Here is a 19443-nt window from a genome sequence, read left to right on the forward strand (position 1 = left end):
CCTTAATTGCAAATTCTCCATCAGATTTAGGCGGAAACGTATTTTTCAGAATAACCATTTCCCAAAGTATGTTTATTCTGAAAAAACTGTACCATTTTCTACTTGGTAGAAAATTGTGCAATCAAATTTTTGACGCCTAAAAACCATTAGAATCCAGTAAAAATTTAAACATTAAAAATCAAAGAAAATGGTAAAAAAATTTAAATATTAAGGGGATAAACGCAGATATCAAGAAAGGGATAGTAAAAGCTACACCAAATAGTATTTGAAAATATTTTCACAGCATATAAATTCCTTATAGTTATCGGAATAGCTCGATACCACAAGGAACAAAGAAACTAGAAGTAACTGATATTTTGCATGATAAACTAGTGATTCTTTCATTTATAGGATTTTTTAAAAAAGGCTTTAATCTTTTGAATAAGGAATTTTAGGCAAAACTTGCCTTTTTTTAAAACTGATAATCAGAATTTTTTCAGAGACACATTATATTTTTTTGCATTCGTAGTCAGTGTACATTCTGAAGCATCTCTCTTTCAGAAATTGGCCGATTCAAGGTTTTTTTTTGACTTAATCAATATGTTAATATATTGATTAAATTAAAATTAGAAATTAATTATTTTTTTTATATTTTTATATAAATTTGTATATATAGTTTAATTTTTTACTTTACTAGGTTCGTGAAAATATATCTATTTATTTAATATATGTGTCATGGAAAACAATGACTAAAGTAGTAATTTCTTGAAAAATTAACCATAATTATTAGCTAATGGTTTCCTTACTCCCAAATAAAACTTTTTATTTATTATGATAAAGGGCAAATAATAAATTTCAAACAAATGCAATATTAAAAAAATCATGATTTTTAAAGGAGCTGTCAAATGGAATATAACGTAACTAGTTATTGGAACAGTAACTAGTTAACTATTCTAGTATGTTGTAAATTAGAAACTGATTTCCATTAATTTAAAAAGCACGCTTTTTAAATTAATATATAATGGAACGTTCTTTGAACATTCTCTTTTTTCCATATCCCAGTTTGATTTCTATTTTTATATATTTACTATATGCTTTAAAAAATGCTAACACATATGTAAAGATAGAAAAATAAACGACTATTGAAGGTATAACCATTTTTAGAGAAATATCAAATTTTTAAGCCATCGAGATAGAAGGTATTTTTTGTATTCATTGCTTATTTAATATTTAGGCGTCTACCAAAACAAAAATACATAAAAATGTATTTTGAAATTTCTCTCGTGCACAGGTGAGCTACAGGATCAACCAGGTCTTTTTTTTTTACAAACTACATGTAACAGAATTTTCACAAAATAGAAAATTTAAAATAAGATCAAATTTTAAATTCATTGACATTTAAGATTTTCTTTAAAAGTCTTATCGTTGATCCTTGCAAGAGAGCGTATACCTATTATTTCAACTGAAAAGTGACACATTTTATATTTCCTTAACAAATTTGTCATTTATAGAATTTAATATTTTAACGACACAGTATACAGCAGAGATAATTTGTACGGCATGAAAACATTTAGCGATGATTATTATTTGATCATGGTTGATGATTTGATTTGCTGTATTTTAGGTTTCTTAAGACATCGACTAAGCGTTTGCTGATTAATTTATCTAATTATTATTTTTGACAAGTCGCTAGTAATGTGCATTTTTATGGTATCAGAACTAGAAAAAGACATTCAGTACTAGATCACTTATATATATATGGTAGATAGTAAAGCGAAGTGTAGTGAAATCCTCATTAGTGAGACAGAGACATTTATTGCGATATCACGTCGTAAGTCAAGCTATAAGTCAAGGCAGCAACCAATTTTTCCTTGGTCCATCATTTATAGATAATTGTACCAGTGCCCGCCATAGATTGCATTCAATGAAACAAGGTGACAATTACTGGTACACCTTGTGCTTAATAGCTTTCTGTCAACTGCAATTCTTCTTCTCTTGAACAGAAAGTGCTCTTGTCACTTTTACGGGTATTTGTTCAGAGTAACGTAAGTGTTTGACTATTTTTGGTATCTCCCTCATTCTGATGTCACATTTTCTGTAACAGCTTCGTAACCTATGGGACACCTGCCAGTTTGGGGTTTCGGAACATTTCGCGGGTACACGCAATCAGTTAAGGCACTCGGCCTCCGTAGTAAACATTCCTCTTTTATTTGTTTGCGAGACATAGGACAGGTGATGTCGCACAAACACCTGTCCTTGACGGCTTGGGGTGGCGTCCCAAGGCCTGAAATAAGGTGTCTCTATTATTTGTCATAGCGCCAAGAACTATTTTGAACCCTGCAAACTTTGCGGAAACAAGTCTAGCTGGAGCGTGAATTATTTTGAAAGGTTAAGAAAATGACGAAAGCAAGCATTTAAGGCTCAAATGAACTTCAATTAAGTGCGATTGTTTGAGTGGGGTTTTAGGCCATGAATTTGTTCCATATTTTATTTTTTATGAGTTATAAGCTAATTTGCCCCTTCATTTCCTTTCCGTCTGATTGGATTTGGGTTTAAGGAGTTTCTTTTAGGAGTGTGTAAAGTTTTATGTTTTGCCAAGTAATGCTTCTAGAAACGTGAACTTCTTTAGGGAAAGTTCCAAGAACTATTTTTAGAATGTCTAATACTCAGTGTTCCTAATTTTGTTGAATGTGGACACATATGTTAATTGTGAAAAATAAAATCAATGATTTTTTTCCCTTTTTTTTAAACGTATGATTTCGTTCTTTTTCAAAAATTGTATGCCAGTTTTTGACAGCATAATATTGAAAAGTTCTTATCATCTTACTTAATTGTCATGTGAATATAGGAATTACAGTTAAACTATTATAATAGTTGAAAAAGATATCGACTAGTTATTAGTCTTCGAATTATTTATGGATTACAAAAAAGATCAGTTTGTGATTTATGGAATTTCGGATAGATATTAATGTTCTAGCAAAGCGGTTTTAATTGAACCAAATTTCATTTCTGTTCTTGGTGTTGAATCATAAAACACAAGGAAGAATCTTTGCATTGTTTTATTAGTCGTACTTAATTTTGCTAATTGTATCTTGTTTGTTCCAGTTTATCTAATTATAAGCTTAAAAGGTGATGTTTGAAGCATGATTTATCTTTTTGCATTGACATTTGGGACTATCATAAATTTTATGGCTTCAAAGGTTGTGATATATTGAAGAATTAATGTATCGACTTTCGCATAAAAATTGAATTTAGAAATAAATTAAATCTAACGCAATGCAATTTTAGATAATTCCAGGTTTCTTATTCATTTTTATTTGAACAGTTTTAATTTTTATATAAGAAGAAAATTTTATTTCATTGGGCAAATACATAAAAAATAATATTTTCTTATTAATAATGAGATATTTTTTCAAATGAATGAATTAGTTTAAATGAATATTATTTCACATCAGTCCGCTCAATTTTTTTAAAATTCTGTTTTATTGAGTATCAGACAAATTTGAAAATTTAATTGTTAATTGTATTGTAATTGCATTCTATTTTTCGATTTTCGAAAAATAGAATGTTGTTTCTATACTGAAGACTGAATAGATCTTCTAATAAATACTTTTAGAGTAATTTTTTTGTCTATTTATCCATTTTAAGAGCCCGATTTTCGTTACATTCCGATTTAAATGTTTAACATGTCAAAACTCTCATCAATCCGTGACCGAAACTTCTATGAAATAATTATTAATATCAAATAGCTTAAAAAATAATGGATTATTGATTCGAAGCTATGTCGCAACATGATAATATAACTGAAAGTTCGTCTAAGCAGTACATTCTTACATTGTCTTGTTACATCATACGTCATTTTTGGAAAGTGTATAATGGACTCTAAAGATGCGTTTTCACTATGCTCGTCAATATGAATTAATTTCATAAACATATTTCTCTACATATGTTTTCGAAATCATACGAATCATTTCGAATACAATCATCATTTCGAAGCATGCAAGGAATACCAGGAGACCACCCATAAATTACATGATTGTTCTACATTCGTTCGAAAAAAAAACATTCAACTCTTATGTCAAGATGAAAAATTCATACAAAAACACTTATCCGAATATTTTCTACGTTGGCTTCATACAGAAAAAAAAAATGAAATAGTTCTTTCTAAATTAAACGCAAATAAATTAGCATCAGATTTAATGATAACTATCCATCTTAATTATTATTTTAGTTTATAAACTTTCGTAAATCTTTAATATGAAACGAGTTTATTTGCTCTTCTCTTACTTACGCTAGATTTTAAGAAGCAAAACTATTGCGATCCTGACGCTAATTTCCATATTTGTTTTTTAAAAAAAGGTATGATAATTAAATACAAATAATACTAATTGCCATACGTTAGAACTTGGAAAAGTCAAAATATGTTATTGGATTTAAAATTTATAGAATCGAAAGTGTCTTTTAAAATTATATCACTAAAAAATTTACTATAAGTTGTGTCAAAACGATTCCGTTAAAAAAATGCATTTCAAATGCACAGCTTCTGGAAAAAAAATTAATAGAAAATACTACATTCTGTTTCTTGCTATCCTTTTTGAAAGCTAAATGAATATTTTGAATACTGTATATTTTTAAGGAAATTTTTTAAACTTGATCGACAGAGCTTTGCATTAAAATTTATAATATACAGATTTGTTTGCCAATGATGGAAGTAAAAACAAAATTTTTCCTATTACTATGTTTAGAAAGCTACAACCGCAATTTCATGAATCTGCAATTCTACTTGGCTGTCTTTGGTAATCTTTTCTCGCGAAGAATGTTATTTTCATCATTCGCTGGCACGAAACTATTTTATTTAAATTTCTTTAAGCGTTAACACCGCAACTTTAAGTTGATTTTCATGATATTTAAATTTTTCCTGTCTCTCAGCGCTTTTTTGAGTTTATTTTCCAGTACAATATAGAATAAGAAGAAAACTTTAAAACGACTTATCTTAAATTCTTTATTAGAAATTAGTATTTTGAAAATTAAGATTTTGAAGATACCCATATAATAACAAGTTTACTTCAGCTTTAGCAGAACAATCAAGATCTTATTAACTAATTTTCCTTTAGAAATTTTTTAAAGAAATAGATCTCTATTATAAATGCAGTCTGGAAGAGCTTTTGTAAGAACTTTTTTAAAGCTTAAAACTACAAAAATTATGCATAATTTATTTTCTTATAAATTATTCTTTCTTCTAAGGTAAGGTCATCTATAAAGGTCTTCTCAAAGTATAAAGAATAAAAAGGAAAATAGCTAGAACTTTTGTTAGTTATTTTTAGTTAAAATTACTCGACGCCTTCACTAGCTATTAATAAACTGCTGACTTTTTTAAAACTTAAGCTTCGGCATATGTTGGAACAATAAAAGTTTCTATGTTTTCTACCCATGAAAGTATGATTATAGGTCAGCAATAACATTTGTCACATCGGTGAAATCGGTTAAATGTATGAAAACAACATATGTTTGGGGTTAAAATTCATGCGCATGAAAAATGTTGAATGACTCGTCTCACTTCTAATTTTTAATCCATCTAATTTTATGCACACACACACATTTATATATATATATATATATATATATATAGATACCAGAGTTGGTTGAAGAAAGTTTTGTAATTAAATTAGGGTTTAAATTAAATTTAATTAAATTAATTAAATTAAATTAATTACATTAAATCCCTTTAAATTAGGGTTAAAAATAACTCCTTCAAAGTCGAAGTTTTGAATTGCTCAAAAGTGTTTAGTAGAAAATTGAAAATCCTAAGTACAACAATCGTCCTTCCCTTTCGTACTGTGCCAGAAGCCGAAAGGTAACGCTTGCGCTCTCTCTTTTAATCATTTAATTATAATGAAAATAAATGTTGATTTAAATGTATGTTAATTTAAATAATTGAAACTTATAAAGGTATTAAGATTTATTAATTCTAGTCTTTAGAATAGTTTATAGATATTTTATTTAACTTTGTGCTGTTTTTCTAATTTCCTAATGCATTTTATTAAAGTATATCTTAGATTACAAAAACTTAGTAATTATTTACATTCATGTAGACTTCAACTTAATTACATTTTATATTAATTAGTGAAATGCTTAAATTTGCTATCTGCAAAAGGGCGTGATATTACGAAATTTGGTGGGTTATTAAATCTTGCTTTAGCTACAAAGGAACAATATCTTATGTAATATATTTTGGTATAATTTTTGATATTTACCTGCATACTCTGTGGAGCAATGGCGTATGGGTAATGTGTCTTATTAAAATTCTAATATAGTTTTATTAGGTACGAAGGGCATATATGATCAAAGACTTGCCGCTAAAGACAAGGTCATCATTCAAAGTATTCGACAATTGTTTCTAATATATGTTACATTATTATCACATTTAGATGTCTTCTACGTGATGAATACATTTCAAGGTCGTGTCTTTTAATTCCTGATAATAATTGTACTGGAACATACGTCAATACTTGATTTTAAATTATACTGAGTTATGTTTTGAAATTTTCATGGACCAATTACGCACAGTTACGGATGGAACCAATTACACTTCAATTTACTTGAGCCATTGTGAAAATTTAACTACGATTTATATTACTTATAGGCTGTAATAATTCTTACTTGTTTCAACTTCGAGCTGTTTATATTTCAACCGCTATTAAGCATTTAAGGGAAGCGAAAATTAGCTTCCTACATATTAAATATATTGCTTTCGGTTTCCATTTATAAATCGAAATCGACACACATGGCGGATTTTTTTTTAAGTCTGTCTGTCTAAGATAGAATGTTTCATTATATTTCAGTTTTGCTCTTGTAACGGAAATGGATTTCCTAGTAAGATAGCTGGAATTTTTTTGCAAGCCTGTTAAACTTAAATTTATAAATTCATTTCGTGAGAACAAAAGCACTGAAATTAAACAAAATCACACAAAAAAAAAGGCGTTTATGGTTTGTCGATTCAATTAAAATCGGAATTACTTTGGAAGTTGAAAATATACCAAGAAAATGTTGAAAATGTACCATCATCGCAAGAAGTTTTTAAAATTTTAATTAATTTAAAAATTAAGGAAATTTTCTTATATTTTGAAATAGCACTAATTTTGTTGCGCAAAACTTATTTTTATACCATTTTGAGATTTCAGTAATGCCATTTAAGATTCCATTTAATGGATTCCATTTTAATAATTCCATTTTAGCTACCCTGAAAATTTCTTCTGAATCTTGGAAATTTTCGGAAAATATTCCTTACATAATTTTTGACAATATATTTCACTGTTGCTTTGAAATTCAAATCGTTTTCATTGTTTCATCTAATTGCTTGGCTTTTTTCCTTTGATTAAAAATAAGGAAGAAAAATTCTGTTGAATATCTACATAGTTTCTTTGAATAATAATAATAACGGAGAATTAGATTACGCGGAGTTTAGAAATTAGATGAACCAAACCATTACATTTTTGATATCATTGACATATCATGGGAATAGAATGGCCCATACTCATACTTTATTATGATGCCTGATACTAGCATTGAAAAGAACAGAGTAAAATTATTAAAATAGCACAACTTCAATAAAATGACAAGTTTTGTATGAGATTTAATTGAAAATAAACTCAATTCGTATCCAGCTGATGGCCTGATGCATAATAATAATTTTAAAAAATTAGGTTATTAATAAAATGGGAGTTATTATGAGCATTTTGTTGAATTAAAATAGTTGGGAACATTTAGATGAATTAAATCGATTTTGATTTAATTCAACTAAACGTCATTATCTAATTTATGTAGAAATATAATAAGAATTGTGTACAGACAAAACTTTTTGTTAAAAGCTGTATTACCATTCCATGGTCGATTAGTTCATCATTTTTAACCGAACAATGGGGTTACATGACGTATTTTACGTATTTATTTTTTGAAAAGTTAGATGAATATATATATATTATATTACACTTACTTATTATATATATATTATTATATTAAATATTTAATTAATTTAAAGCCAAAGACAGCAAGAAGATTAATTCATATCTCTACTGCGCAAAATTATGATTTACGATCGCAGATCTGAGACCCTTTTTTGTTCATTAATGTTTTGAATTTGGGTTTTATAAATATTGCTGCACTTCCTTAGCACTTTTGATATTGATGCCATTAACCCGTTTCAAATATCGGTAAATAGTTTAAGATCTACTCCGGACACTATTCTTGCTTCCGCTTATTCACACCACCCTGCGATATTCTGGAAAAGGGGTTAATGTGCCGAGCTTATCTCTTCCAGAAAGTATAGAGAGTATTCTTATAACAATATCTTACTTCGTTTTCTATTTGTGAGAAGTGGAACCTACTTCCTGCATCTTTTCTCTTTATCTTCACCGTGGTGTGAAACTCTATTTATATCTCAACGAAAATTATTTATGCGATTTACTAATTGGATATTTCACCTTGACTTTCGCAAAGTATAGTGTCTAGTAAAGACAGCTGCAAGCTGAAGATAAAATGCTTATTACATAATAGGAGAATCTCATGTTTATGTTTCAGAATCGAAACTGATAGTTATCGTAATCGTTTATGTAATGTTAAGAATTGTTCTGAAGTGTAACTGAGGATTTAAAGTAGAAGCTCTGCAGTCATTTTATCTTAAAACCATCATTAGATATTTATTATCTTAACTAAGGTAAAAAATGTTTTACTGAACGGTGTGGTGAAAAATTAATTTGGTTGCCTTCTACATCCCGTGGTTATAATTGTAGCAGAATGCAAAGTTCAGTTGATGATGTAGAATTTTTTTGTTAATGGATGTATATGAGACACATCGTGCCAAATTGTAGAAACATAAAATAAAAAAACAAAATCAAGTAATTTTTTATATGTGATATTAGTGGCATTTAAATGCAAAAGTTTAAACAAATTAAATGAATTTTATTAATAATAAAGATCAATGTATGTTATCTGCATTTCTTTGTTTCTGTGTTCTACAATTTGACTTATAGCTAAGGAATTCACCAACATAAATTGAGCTTATAAATGTGACAAACAATTACATAGGTGTGAAATTAAAAAAAAAATGTCAATCCATTCCTAATATCATTTTTAATAGTTGAGCTAACAAAAATTAATTGCGTTCGACTTGAAACTTTCTCATATGTCAAAGTGCCCTTACTATAATAATAATCATATTAACGAACATTATATATTAATGAATGCATATATACCATAGTTTCTAAAAGCAAAAAAAGTAATTTTAAATTCCTATTTATATTTTATGTTGAATTTTATTATTTCATCACTCAAAGATAAAATTTCTCAACGTTTAATCATTTATTGTTAATATCATAATTAGTTAATTTATGATAATAATTGGAATTATATGTCAAATAACTCTAATTATTTGAAATAACTCCATAAATTAATGAGATAGCTAATGAAAATAGCAGCCTTTTATTACCGTATCGTTCCACTAATATAGATTACAAATTAAATTTTGTAAAGAATTTTTAAAAAATGGTTATAATATATATGTTTTAAAACGATATAATTTTATTCTCTCATAAATTCGCTCAATTTTGTTCTATAACGTATTGAAATCTTGAAATATCCAGCAGTGCTCTAATGTCTCTTCCAGTAAACAGATTTTTGAAGTGTATTTTATCTAAAATGTTTCTCCTAAGCACTTCTTTTAAAAGGGGACTAGCTAAGTTAGGAACATTTTCTGTTTGGAGTCAGCTAATAACATATTCCGTTCGCAATCTGAAGAATTCGCACCGCGGTGCCTCTAGGCTGTTGACTTGCGAATTTTTCAGAGACACGCTTATCGTTCTTTGGAGGATGTGATAGGAGAAATTGAATTTTAGTATCAAGAGAGCTCTTGCACATGTTTTCCAAATGCTGTTACGAAGAGAGTAAGACGAAACGCAAGTTGTCAACGCAACCAAAAAAGCAAAAAAAAAAAAAAAAATCGTATCTTGAAAACATTTTTTGAGCCTTTTTTCAATATGTATTTTTTAAAAAAAATCGGGACTAATAGCTTGTACATTGAATAATTTTGAAGATTTTATGATTTTTATAAAAGAAATGAATGGCAATTAAGAGGATATATGTAAGCATAGAAATCTATATTTGTAAAATAAAAAATGACATGCAGTAGTTAAAATCTATTAAAGTAAGTGGTTATACAATATGCATAGAATAAAAAATTCATTAGATTCCAAAATGAACTCTAGAACCGTTTCTAGTCATCTCAATTTGTGACAAACGGAAATAAAAATATAAAAAGAGAATTTTTATTTTACAACCTATTATCATTTAAATAAATAATTAAGGAATAAAGAAATTTTGACTGTAATTATTTACTGTATTATTGTCAAAGTTACAATTACAATTTTTAAGGAATAAAATGGCTGACGTTAAGAAAAATATGCGGTAATTATTTATGAAATTTTTTTTAACTAAAATACATTTGAAAAAGTAATACTGAATTTTTTCATTTGCAGAAATTTTTGTATTCTCAGCCAAAAACCACCACTTTTCAATGAAATGACTATTTGAATAAATAATCAGTGGAACCTATATATAATCGAAAACTATCTCTATAACGAATATTATAATGTACTTCAATTTTCAGTACTTAATTTTAATGACATAACCAACGTTATACTTTTGTAAAAATAGTAGAATCAAGCAAATCTGCGCATAATAAATAATTTTCTAAACTTGAAAAGAGTGATTTAAAATTATTAATTGAAATTTCAACTTCTCATCTATGCACAATATTAAATTACAGCTTAAATTAATAGAGTGAATAAATATGAAATTAATGTGTTCAGTTCTTGGCTATTCACACTTTAATCATTCGATTGTATTTTACACTTATTTAGTTTTCTGAAATGAATGATTAAATCTAAATGAATTTGTTTTCAAGTAAGACTGAATTTCTTTCGGACATTGCTCTGACATCCAGATAGAATTTCATTTTTATGAATTGTTTATAGGATTTCATTTCAATTTCTGAAAATAGATGCGATAGATTTTTTTTTTCGCTTTTCAATGGATAACACAAAACTTCCATTACACTTTCAGCTGATAACACTATATTGCAACATTTTATATATTTTTTAAAGATGAAATGCTGCCTTTCACCCATGCGTTTTCTGAGAAATTCTTGTTTTTATGTTTGTGTCATTCCACCGTTATCTTTCATAAATATGTTCGTTGTAGGATGAGTTCGTTCTCAGATAGATTTGAGTAGGTTGACCTCCAAGACTTCAAGCTTGACCTTTCGTCGGATTATTTTTTCATAAAAACGGGTGATTTCATCTTCAAGTAGGTGAAAAAGAAGTCTTCGAGGAGGATACTGAAAGGTTTGGGGTGCAACGGCAGAGGTCAGCGGGGTCTATCTCACGTGGAACAACAGAGATCGCCTGTTGCGAAAAATACCCCGATAAACTGTCATACAATTTATGAGAAGATATAAAGATCTATTACACAATCAATTTGATAAAGATCGTTTCTAAAAAAAGAACTCTTAATAATAATAATAATGAATTATTTTTATTGTATCTATCTAATCTCAGAAAAGAACGGGTTGCTGGAGGTCTGATAATAAAGAAGTATTTTTGTTCCTGCATGTGAAGAAATGTCAACTGCTCAACACTTGGCTTTGCACTCACTGTACACGTTTTTTAATGCCGGACACCTGCCAAATTCTTAATCCCTCTTGTTGGCAAAATGCCAGCATTATGTGAAGAAGCTTACACGTGATGTCCTACGAATAAAATTTTCCACAATTATATAACGCTTACCTGCCATTGCAAAACATATTCATAGACTATTTTAATTTCACAGTACCAACGCTATTTAGTATGAAGATCTGTGGTTGTTTTTTTCTTCTAATTGGCAAGTCCAACTAAAAATATCTGCCTAGTTATAAAAAGGTCACGGGATTTAGGAAATATTATTCAAAAATAATTGGTATTCAAAAACTTGATATAAATAACATTTCTTGACAAAAACTTTTCAGAATTTGAAAAGTTAGCAAAATTTTATTAAAATACTGCATAATTTATTTTTCGTTGAAACATTGGTTAAATCATTCATAATTCATTATAAATGCTTTTTTTTTTGTAAATGTCCGTTTTTTTTCTAGATAAGGATAGAATTTAAAATCCCTGGAAGATCGACTTTGCAAGTTATAAATGATGAACAAAACGATAATGTTTTTATCTATAGCATTTACGCAACTAAAAACTTATGAATATTATATATTAACGATTTTAATAAAATTAATACAGAAAATTTAGAATATTTTTACAGCGATTTTTTTTTTTATTTTCTTCTTCAAATAAATTTCGCAAAAGAGTTATCCAAATTCAGCAATCTATTATATATATGATAAATTATTATTATTTTTTGTTCAATACTTCTTTAGATACGAATTCCTCAATACGAATCACCTCAAATGGGTTGTATGTATGAATTTAGTGGCAGCCATGAAATTTTTAACTCAGAGATCTTCAATCCAGTTCTTTAATATATTAAATAAGCAAAAATTATGGGAGGAACCGTTTAAATTTTGAATATATGATTCGTATTTTAGAAAATATATTGAATTATATTTCTTTCTTGTCTATCTTAAATTAAGTTTTAATTTTATTTTTCTATTTTCGGTTTAGAATATTTAAATATTTTGGCCAATCATAATATCATGGAAATTTTTGAAGGCAAGCTGAAATAGGAACATAGCAAAATTTAAGAAGAATAAAAAAAAGTAAAAAAAGAATTAAGAATTAATTTAAATACAATAAGAAGAAAATTAAGAAAATTTAAGATTAAGAATCAGAACTATGTTTAATTATACACATATTACTTTTTTTCCCTTGAAATTTTTATTTTAATAGCAACTTATAGAAATACTAGATGTTGCTAGTAATTTTACTCATGTTACTAGTAATTTTTCTATACTAATAGAAAAACAACAAATATTCGTGTTGGGAATATTTTAATACTCATTATATGAAAATACTGAGTATTATCCAAAATACAATTTAGTTAGGAAAAAGTTATATGTATAATTAACTGGCTAAGAACTGTATAAGAACTGGCATAGCAACAGGTCCGTGCCCTCTAAACCTCGTCCTTGAATGATTAAACTTTTGACATTTAGATAAAGGAATATTGATGTTTCATGACCTTGTCAGTTATAATACATTATTTAAAGGAATGCATTTTATACAAATGGTATTTACCTACGTTGCTACGCTATAGTATTAAAAAAAATTTTTTTACATGAATGCAATATAAATAACAACAGCTGGTTAAATGTGCTAAAACAGTTTAAAAGTGGCATAAATAATTATCTGTTGCATTTCGTCTATATTGTTATAACTGTTTAACTCATTATTCCTAACTATTATTTTAGGAAGTATATAATTCATTCAAAAAAGTCATTTGGCGGCTTGTATATAATACATTACATAGTATAGTGTAAGCAACATTGTATATTTAGTTTTTATTAAAAATAGTCGAACGAATAATTTAGAAACCACACAAACTCGGGAGCTCCATATGGTAAGATTAATACGTATTTTTCTGATGAAAAGGCAGTAATTTACATATTTTTCTTTGCATTAAGATACTGACATTAACAACTTTTAAACTTTGAATCATCCTTTAAATTTCTTTACTGAACAAATTTTAATAAATTACTATAAGATTCATTCGGATTTTTTTTTTTTCATTTTTAGTAAATCACTTTCCTATAAAAATCCAATCTATTATTTAAAATTTTATCGACTTATTTTGCATGCAGTCAGTTTTAAAGTTATTTTGCCTACTGTTATAAAAAAATTTATACAAATATTTTGTAAGGTTTCCGTAAATAAATAATCATTTATTCCCAGAATATGTACACAAAACTAGATAAAAACGTTCGACTTACTTTTCCTACTCTCTTATGCTTTTGTCTACAAACTGTCAAACAAAAGTTCATCTTCGTTGAAAGATATTTACGTGTCTTGTTTCGTCTAGTCTGATGGAAGACTCAAGAACGAAAGACGGGCAGTCAATAGATGCGTAGATTTTTGTTTAGTGCTTCATAGGTTTCAACACAAAAGCTCTGTTATCAGTATAGATACAAGTATTATTCTTTGAAGCAATGACTGTTATGTATTTGTCCCATGAAATGAAACGGAAAATCTTATTTCATTAGAAACATCTTGCTTTGACCACGAAAGAAAATATGGTTATAGAAATGAAATGCTTGATAGTTCCTCTTTTATATAATAAAATATTTACGATGTTGAACTAATTTTCTGCAAAATAAAAACACAAAATCTTACTTTAAATTTACTATTAAAGTTGAACCACAGAAGCGCATTTCACATTGAAAATCTGCATCACTGACCCAGTTGATGTAATCAATCATTTTAATCTGTTGCATTATCCCTCACTTTTTCTTCTGGAGAAAAAGTTCTTTGAATCAATTGAATAATACTATAACATAACAAATCAAACGTATTTGCAAATTTGTTTATCTTCCATTGCGAACTTCTTACGCACAATAATTCATTTGCTAAATGCCAGGTAAAAAAAATGCTACTTTTCGGATGCTGATTTTTATTAGATATTCGGCGCTATAATATAGTTTATTATTATTATTTTTTCTTGAAAATCAAATCCGTTATTTTAATATATAATTTAGTAATTAAATTATACATTAAATATATATCAAACATGTTTTTTTAAACAAAAAAAGAGAACTGTTTTATCAGGTGTAGGAAAATAATATATCATATTTCCCAAGAAATTAAATTATTTCTTCTATGCCCAACTTTAACTCTCAGATTTGCTACTTCCACGAAATTAGAGAAAAGACAATTTGAAAAAACTCATTTATATAATATAATATACATATTTTACGTGTATGTATGTGCAACTATCAGGTTACTAATTGAAAATGGTGAATTATTCGATATACTGATTTTTTGTTTCGCTTTTTGCGAAAAAATATATTTAGAGAATCGGCAGGTTTTTTTAAAACGTAACTTCGGGTACAGAATAGCATTACATAATGTACCTGTCAATTAAAACATTAATTTCTGGTCACTAAAGAAGAATTCTAAAGAAGACGTTGGAAAAAATGGAACTACGCTCGAATTGACTCCAGAACATAAAATTCATATCATAGAGCATAGTTGTTTGGAAATAGTTTGTTTACTTCTTCCCGAATTCAGGAACACATCAAAGACACAATGAAAGGTATATTCAGTTGCTAAGCTTAATATCTAATACAAAGCCCATTAATTTAATTTTGCATGTTTCCATAAATTTCAAAGAATATAAATCAGAAATTATTTGATTTTTTTAAAACAAGATTTGTCATTTTGGACAAGAAATTTGGAAAGTCAGATTGAGAAAGTGAAATATAAAGGGTGTAAAAAGATTGTATAATGAATATATTATACTGATTACATCATATGTGCTCTCCTCAGAAAATTAAGATTTATAAAGAAAGGTTTCTATGTTACAAATGAACTTCGAAAATTAACTATTTTTTTGCTTTCATTGAATTACTTGCGTTGATTCTCAATATATCAAAAAAAAAAATTGATATATTTAATCAATAAAAAGTAATTAATCAAAAATCAAAAAGGTATTCAATAAAAAAATCAATATGTAGTAGATATTACAAGTCTCTTTTCCCTATTTATTTGATACTTGTACTCTTGCGTTTGTGTTGGAAACAAATTATATATTTTTTATTTTCTGAACATAAAAGCGGCTCTCTTTTGTGAGTGACTCTATTCAAATGCAATAGAATTCTGTATATTCATGTAATTAAATAGGATATTATAAGAATTCGTGTTATAAAAAGAGTTCCCTAATTCTTTTTTATCACAACCAGACATTCAGATAATGAGACATTTTTTTCATTTTAGATGTCGAAGGATATTTTATGCTCGCAGCTCATTCTTTTTTAATTTTCTTTTTTATAATTCCAACTCGTTTAAATGAAGTTTGCTTTTTCTTCAGGATTCAGTCTATCTAGTTAGTTACTGCATTGAAACTTTTTTTTGTAACAGAAACACATTTTAACATTTTTTTTTAATTTTAAGTTTTATATCATGAAAAAATTTTTTGACAAATCTAGTCTGCAAATTAAAAGTATATAGTAATCTTACTATTATAAATTAAGTTTTATTAAATCAGTTATACAATACAAGTAACAAACAAATAAGAAACTACTGAAATTATTAATCAAGAAGGAAACCATGTAATAAATATTCAGCTGTAGAGATATAATTTGCCATTTCAGGTAGTTTCGACATTTTATTCCGTAACATGTCGTATGAAAAACTATTTTGTTTAAATAACCTTGGTAATTGACATTTTAATTGCCACATCAATCATCGGTGATTGGCGCTGATCTTTTTGTTCGGGCAGCGTCAGTCACTGGTGATTGACGTTAAATTTTCAGTACAAACTGCGACAATTGCTGGTAACTGACAATATACGATATAAAACAAAGAACTGCATTCTATTAATAAATCAACAAATGCATCTGCATTTTCTTTATCAAAATGTTTTAATAAGTTTATTTAAAATACGGTAAACTTCTTGTATGTAAATTTAATCTAAATATTGAGAACGACGGTGATGACCGCTGGCTAAACGGAAAGGAAGGCAATATATGCGTGGAGTTTAACATGTTATTGTAATTGTCACTTAAATCAGCCGAATTGCTATTTATTTATTTATTTATTCATTCACAAGAAGTTATGAAATCACTGTGTTAAAAGTCACTTTGTATTGAACTTTCAAGCTCTTAAACCATGGAATTAAGTGTTTTCATCGTTTTGGGAAGATTTTTAATAATATCTTTTAACTACTTTTTAATTTACATTTGCCAAACAAATTGTTGAAGTAATGGTAATGAATTTTTAAATTGTTGAGAACGTCGCAGGCGAAGAGTAATTAATCATTACACGAAGCACGATGCGCACTTTGCAAGAAATTCTTGTGTCCTACTATTATGATGTGCCAAATATGATCTTGGAATTTTTTTCCTAGGTGCCTTTTTGATTCCGTACCTCATCTGTCTGATTGCTGGCGGTGCTCCAGTTTTCATCCTGGAAATAGCGCTCGGGCAGTTCACCAGTCAAGGAGGCATCACAGTATGGAACATCTGCCCGATTTTTAAAGGTAAATTATTATCTCATTCGTTTTGTGTTTATCACTGCAGAAACACCTACTTGTTATGTCTAGACTAGACTGTGGAGAGCTGTCTTATGCAATTTTTATTCTAGAAGTAACAAAGATCTCAATGTAGTGACTCGAAAATATTATTCATAACTAAATTGTTGCCTGTGAAAAATTGCATACTTAGTGCCCTCTTGCTATTATTAAAGTCAAAATATATTACCAAAATTAATTTGATGTGTTAGAATTCAAATGACAAATCTAATTAAAGTTTTAAATTTTCTTAATCCATTTAATTATATTTAAAAAACTACTTTATTAAGGTAAGTAAATGAAAATACAAAAGAAAAATGAATGAAAAAGAATGAAATACAAAAAGCTAAATAAATGAAAGAAGTAAGGAGAAACAGAAATGATTTTCTTTCAATGAAATAATGGACGTTAAAAATAAAACGCATTTTGCAATGCTGTTGACAAGGGATTCTTCGTTTAACTATGAATGAGTCGTAAACACAACGAAGCAAATTTATGAAACAGTAACGATATGATACTGAGTTAGCATTTCACGCATTTATCAACCATTCAAATTATCTTTTCCTGCATATACCAAGCTTAATTAATGAGAAATGAAGTCTTTTCATCCCACATTCAATAAATTTTAATGTTAAGAAAGGAAAGTTTTTTTTTTTTAATGTAGTTGTATTTATTTTTGCAATTAACGTTTGATAAATATCTTAAATTACTTAGCTGTTCGTAACATAATATGATTATACATTATTTTAAAAACATTATTTTGTAATTAACTTTTTTTCTTTTCTTTATTTATTCAATACTAGAAGAGCAGTTATATCGTTTGGTTTTAAAGCACTTTAATTTCTTCATTAAAAATAAAAAAATATTTATGGATCCTTTATGTTTTTCTAACAAAAGCCATAAAAAATTATATCAGTGTGTGATTCTCGCCTTAAAATCGAAAAATGATAGCAATTCTTGATTTTAATGCAGAAAAAACATTAAAAAAATCTAGGCATTCTTAAAATTTATAGGAATAAATTTTGTAAAATATTTCATATTAAGAAATTTTAAGTTTTCCTTTCTTAATTTTAAAAACCGAATGATTGATGTGATGGAGATCCTTGACCCTAAATTAGAGGGAAATTGTGATGGGTAATATCGCATGTGATTCGACTTCCAAAGATAAGCATGACGTTCGTGCTCTATGCCCCCAATTGTCATTCTTTTAATTCACACATCCCATGCTATAAATTTCGTTCTTCCTCATTCCTTTCACCGGAGAGGGAGGGAATCATTTATCTCTTCCTTGCATCTGTTACTTGCGACAACCAGCTATATAGAAGGGCATCAAAAACGGACATCTTTCCACTCACCGAAATGGACCCGTGACATAGTTATTTTCCAATCTGTCCCAATTCACTAAAAAAGCGCGATCATCTTATGCATTTTTTTTTTTTTACTTTTATTTTTAAGGATAATTCTTTTGTGCATATTGGATGCGATTTAGCAGATTTAAAGTGAAATGGATCGTTAACGGAAATTGAACCAAAGTTTTCATCTAGTATTATTGTTTTCATAAAAATAATAGAGGAGTATTCTTTGTTTGGGAGAATCAATTTTATTTCTGAGATAAACTTAAACTTAAGATAAAATGCTTATTAATCAAAGAGGGCATGAATATATAAAAAAATAAAACAAAAATTCGAAAAAATAAACAAAGAAACAAAATGAGATAAAAATTACTGTCTATAATTTAATAAAAAAGTAGTGGACGGTAGCTTTTTAAACAGTTTATTTTGAAACTCAACAAAGATATGCCTAATTAAATTATAAACCATTAAAATATTGTAACATTGGATCACAACTTCGCTCAATAAGAGGTAAATGAAAAGAGTAGTAATTCGGAGTATTTCGTCTCCTGCTTAGTAGAGGAGCAACTATCTCTGGGTTCAGCTCGCACGAGTACTCAGTCAGAACTGAGGGGTTTCGTTGGCGCTGCAAGTGAGCGTAAACATCCCACCACGCGTTGGAAAATTCCAACGCGTGGCGGGATGTTTACGCTCACTTGCAGCGCCAACTCCCCCTGGGGTGGCAAAAGAGGATACCCCTCAGTTCAGAATTTCGTCTCCTGCTTAGTAGAGGAGCAACTATCTCTGGGTCCAGCTATGAATGCGAAGACAAAGTTTACAGATTCAATGAATAGAAACAAATTCCTTT

At 28.0% G+C, this 19443-nt stretch overlaps 1 protein-coding gene across 2 annotated transcripts in view; it reads left to right on the plus strand.

Annotated features, from left to right (window-relative positions):
• Positions 1–19443, plus strand: part of LOC129963975 (sodium- and chloride-dependent GABA transporter 2-like) — an 82238-nt gene that overhangs the window by 29717 nt on the left and 33078 nt on the right. For both annotated transcript variants that reach the window (XM_056078614.1, XM_056078613.1), the window contains exon 2: positions 17083–17214. In XM_056078614.1, the coding sequence (XP_055934589.1) occupies positions 17083–17214 (132 nt within the window). The remainder of the gene's footprint in view (positions 1–17082; positions 17215–19443) is intronic.

Source organism: Argiope bruennichi, chromosome 3 (assembly GCF_947563725.1).
Source record: "Argiope bruennichi chromosome 3, qqArgBrue1.1, whole genome shotgun sequence".
Taxonomy (NCBI): domain Eukaryota; kingdom Metazoa; phylum Arthropoda; class Arachnida; order Araneae; family Araneidae; genus Argiope; species Argiope bruennichi.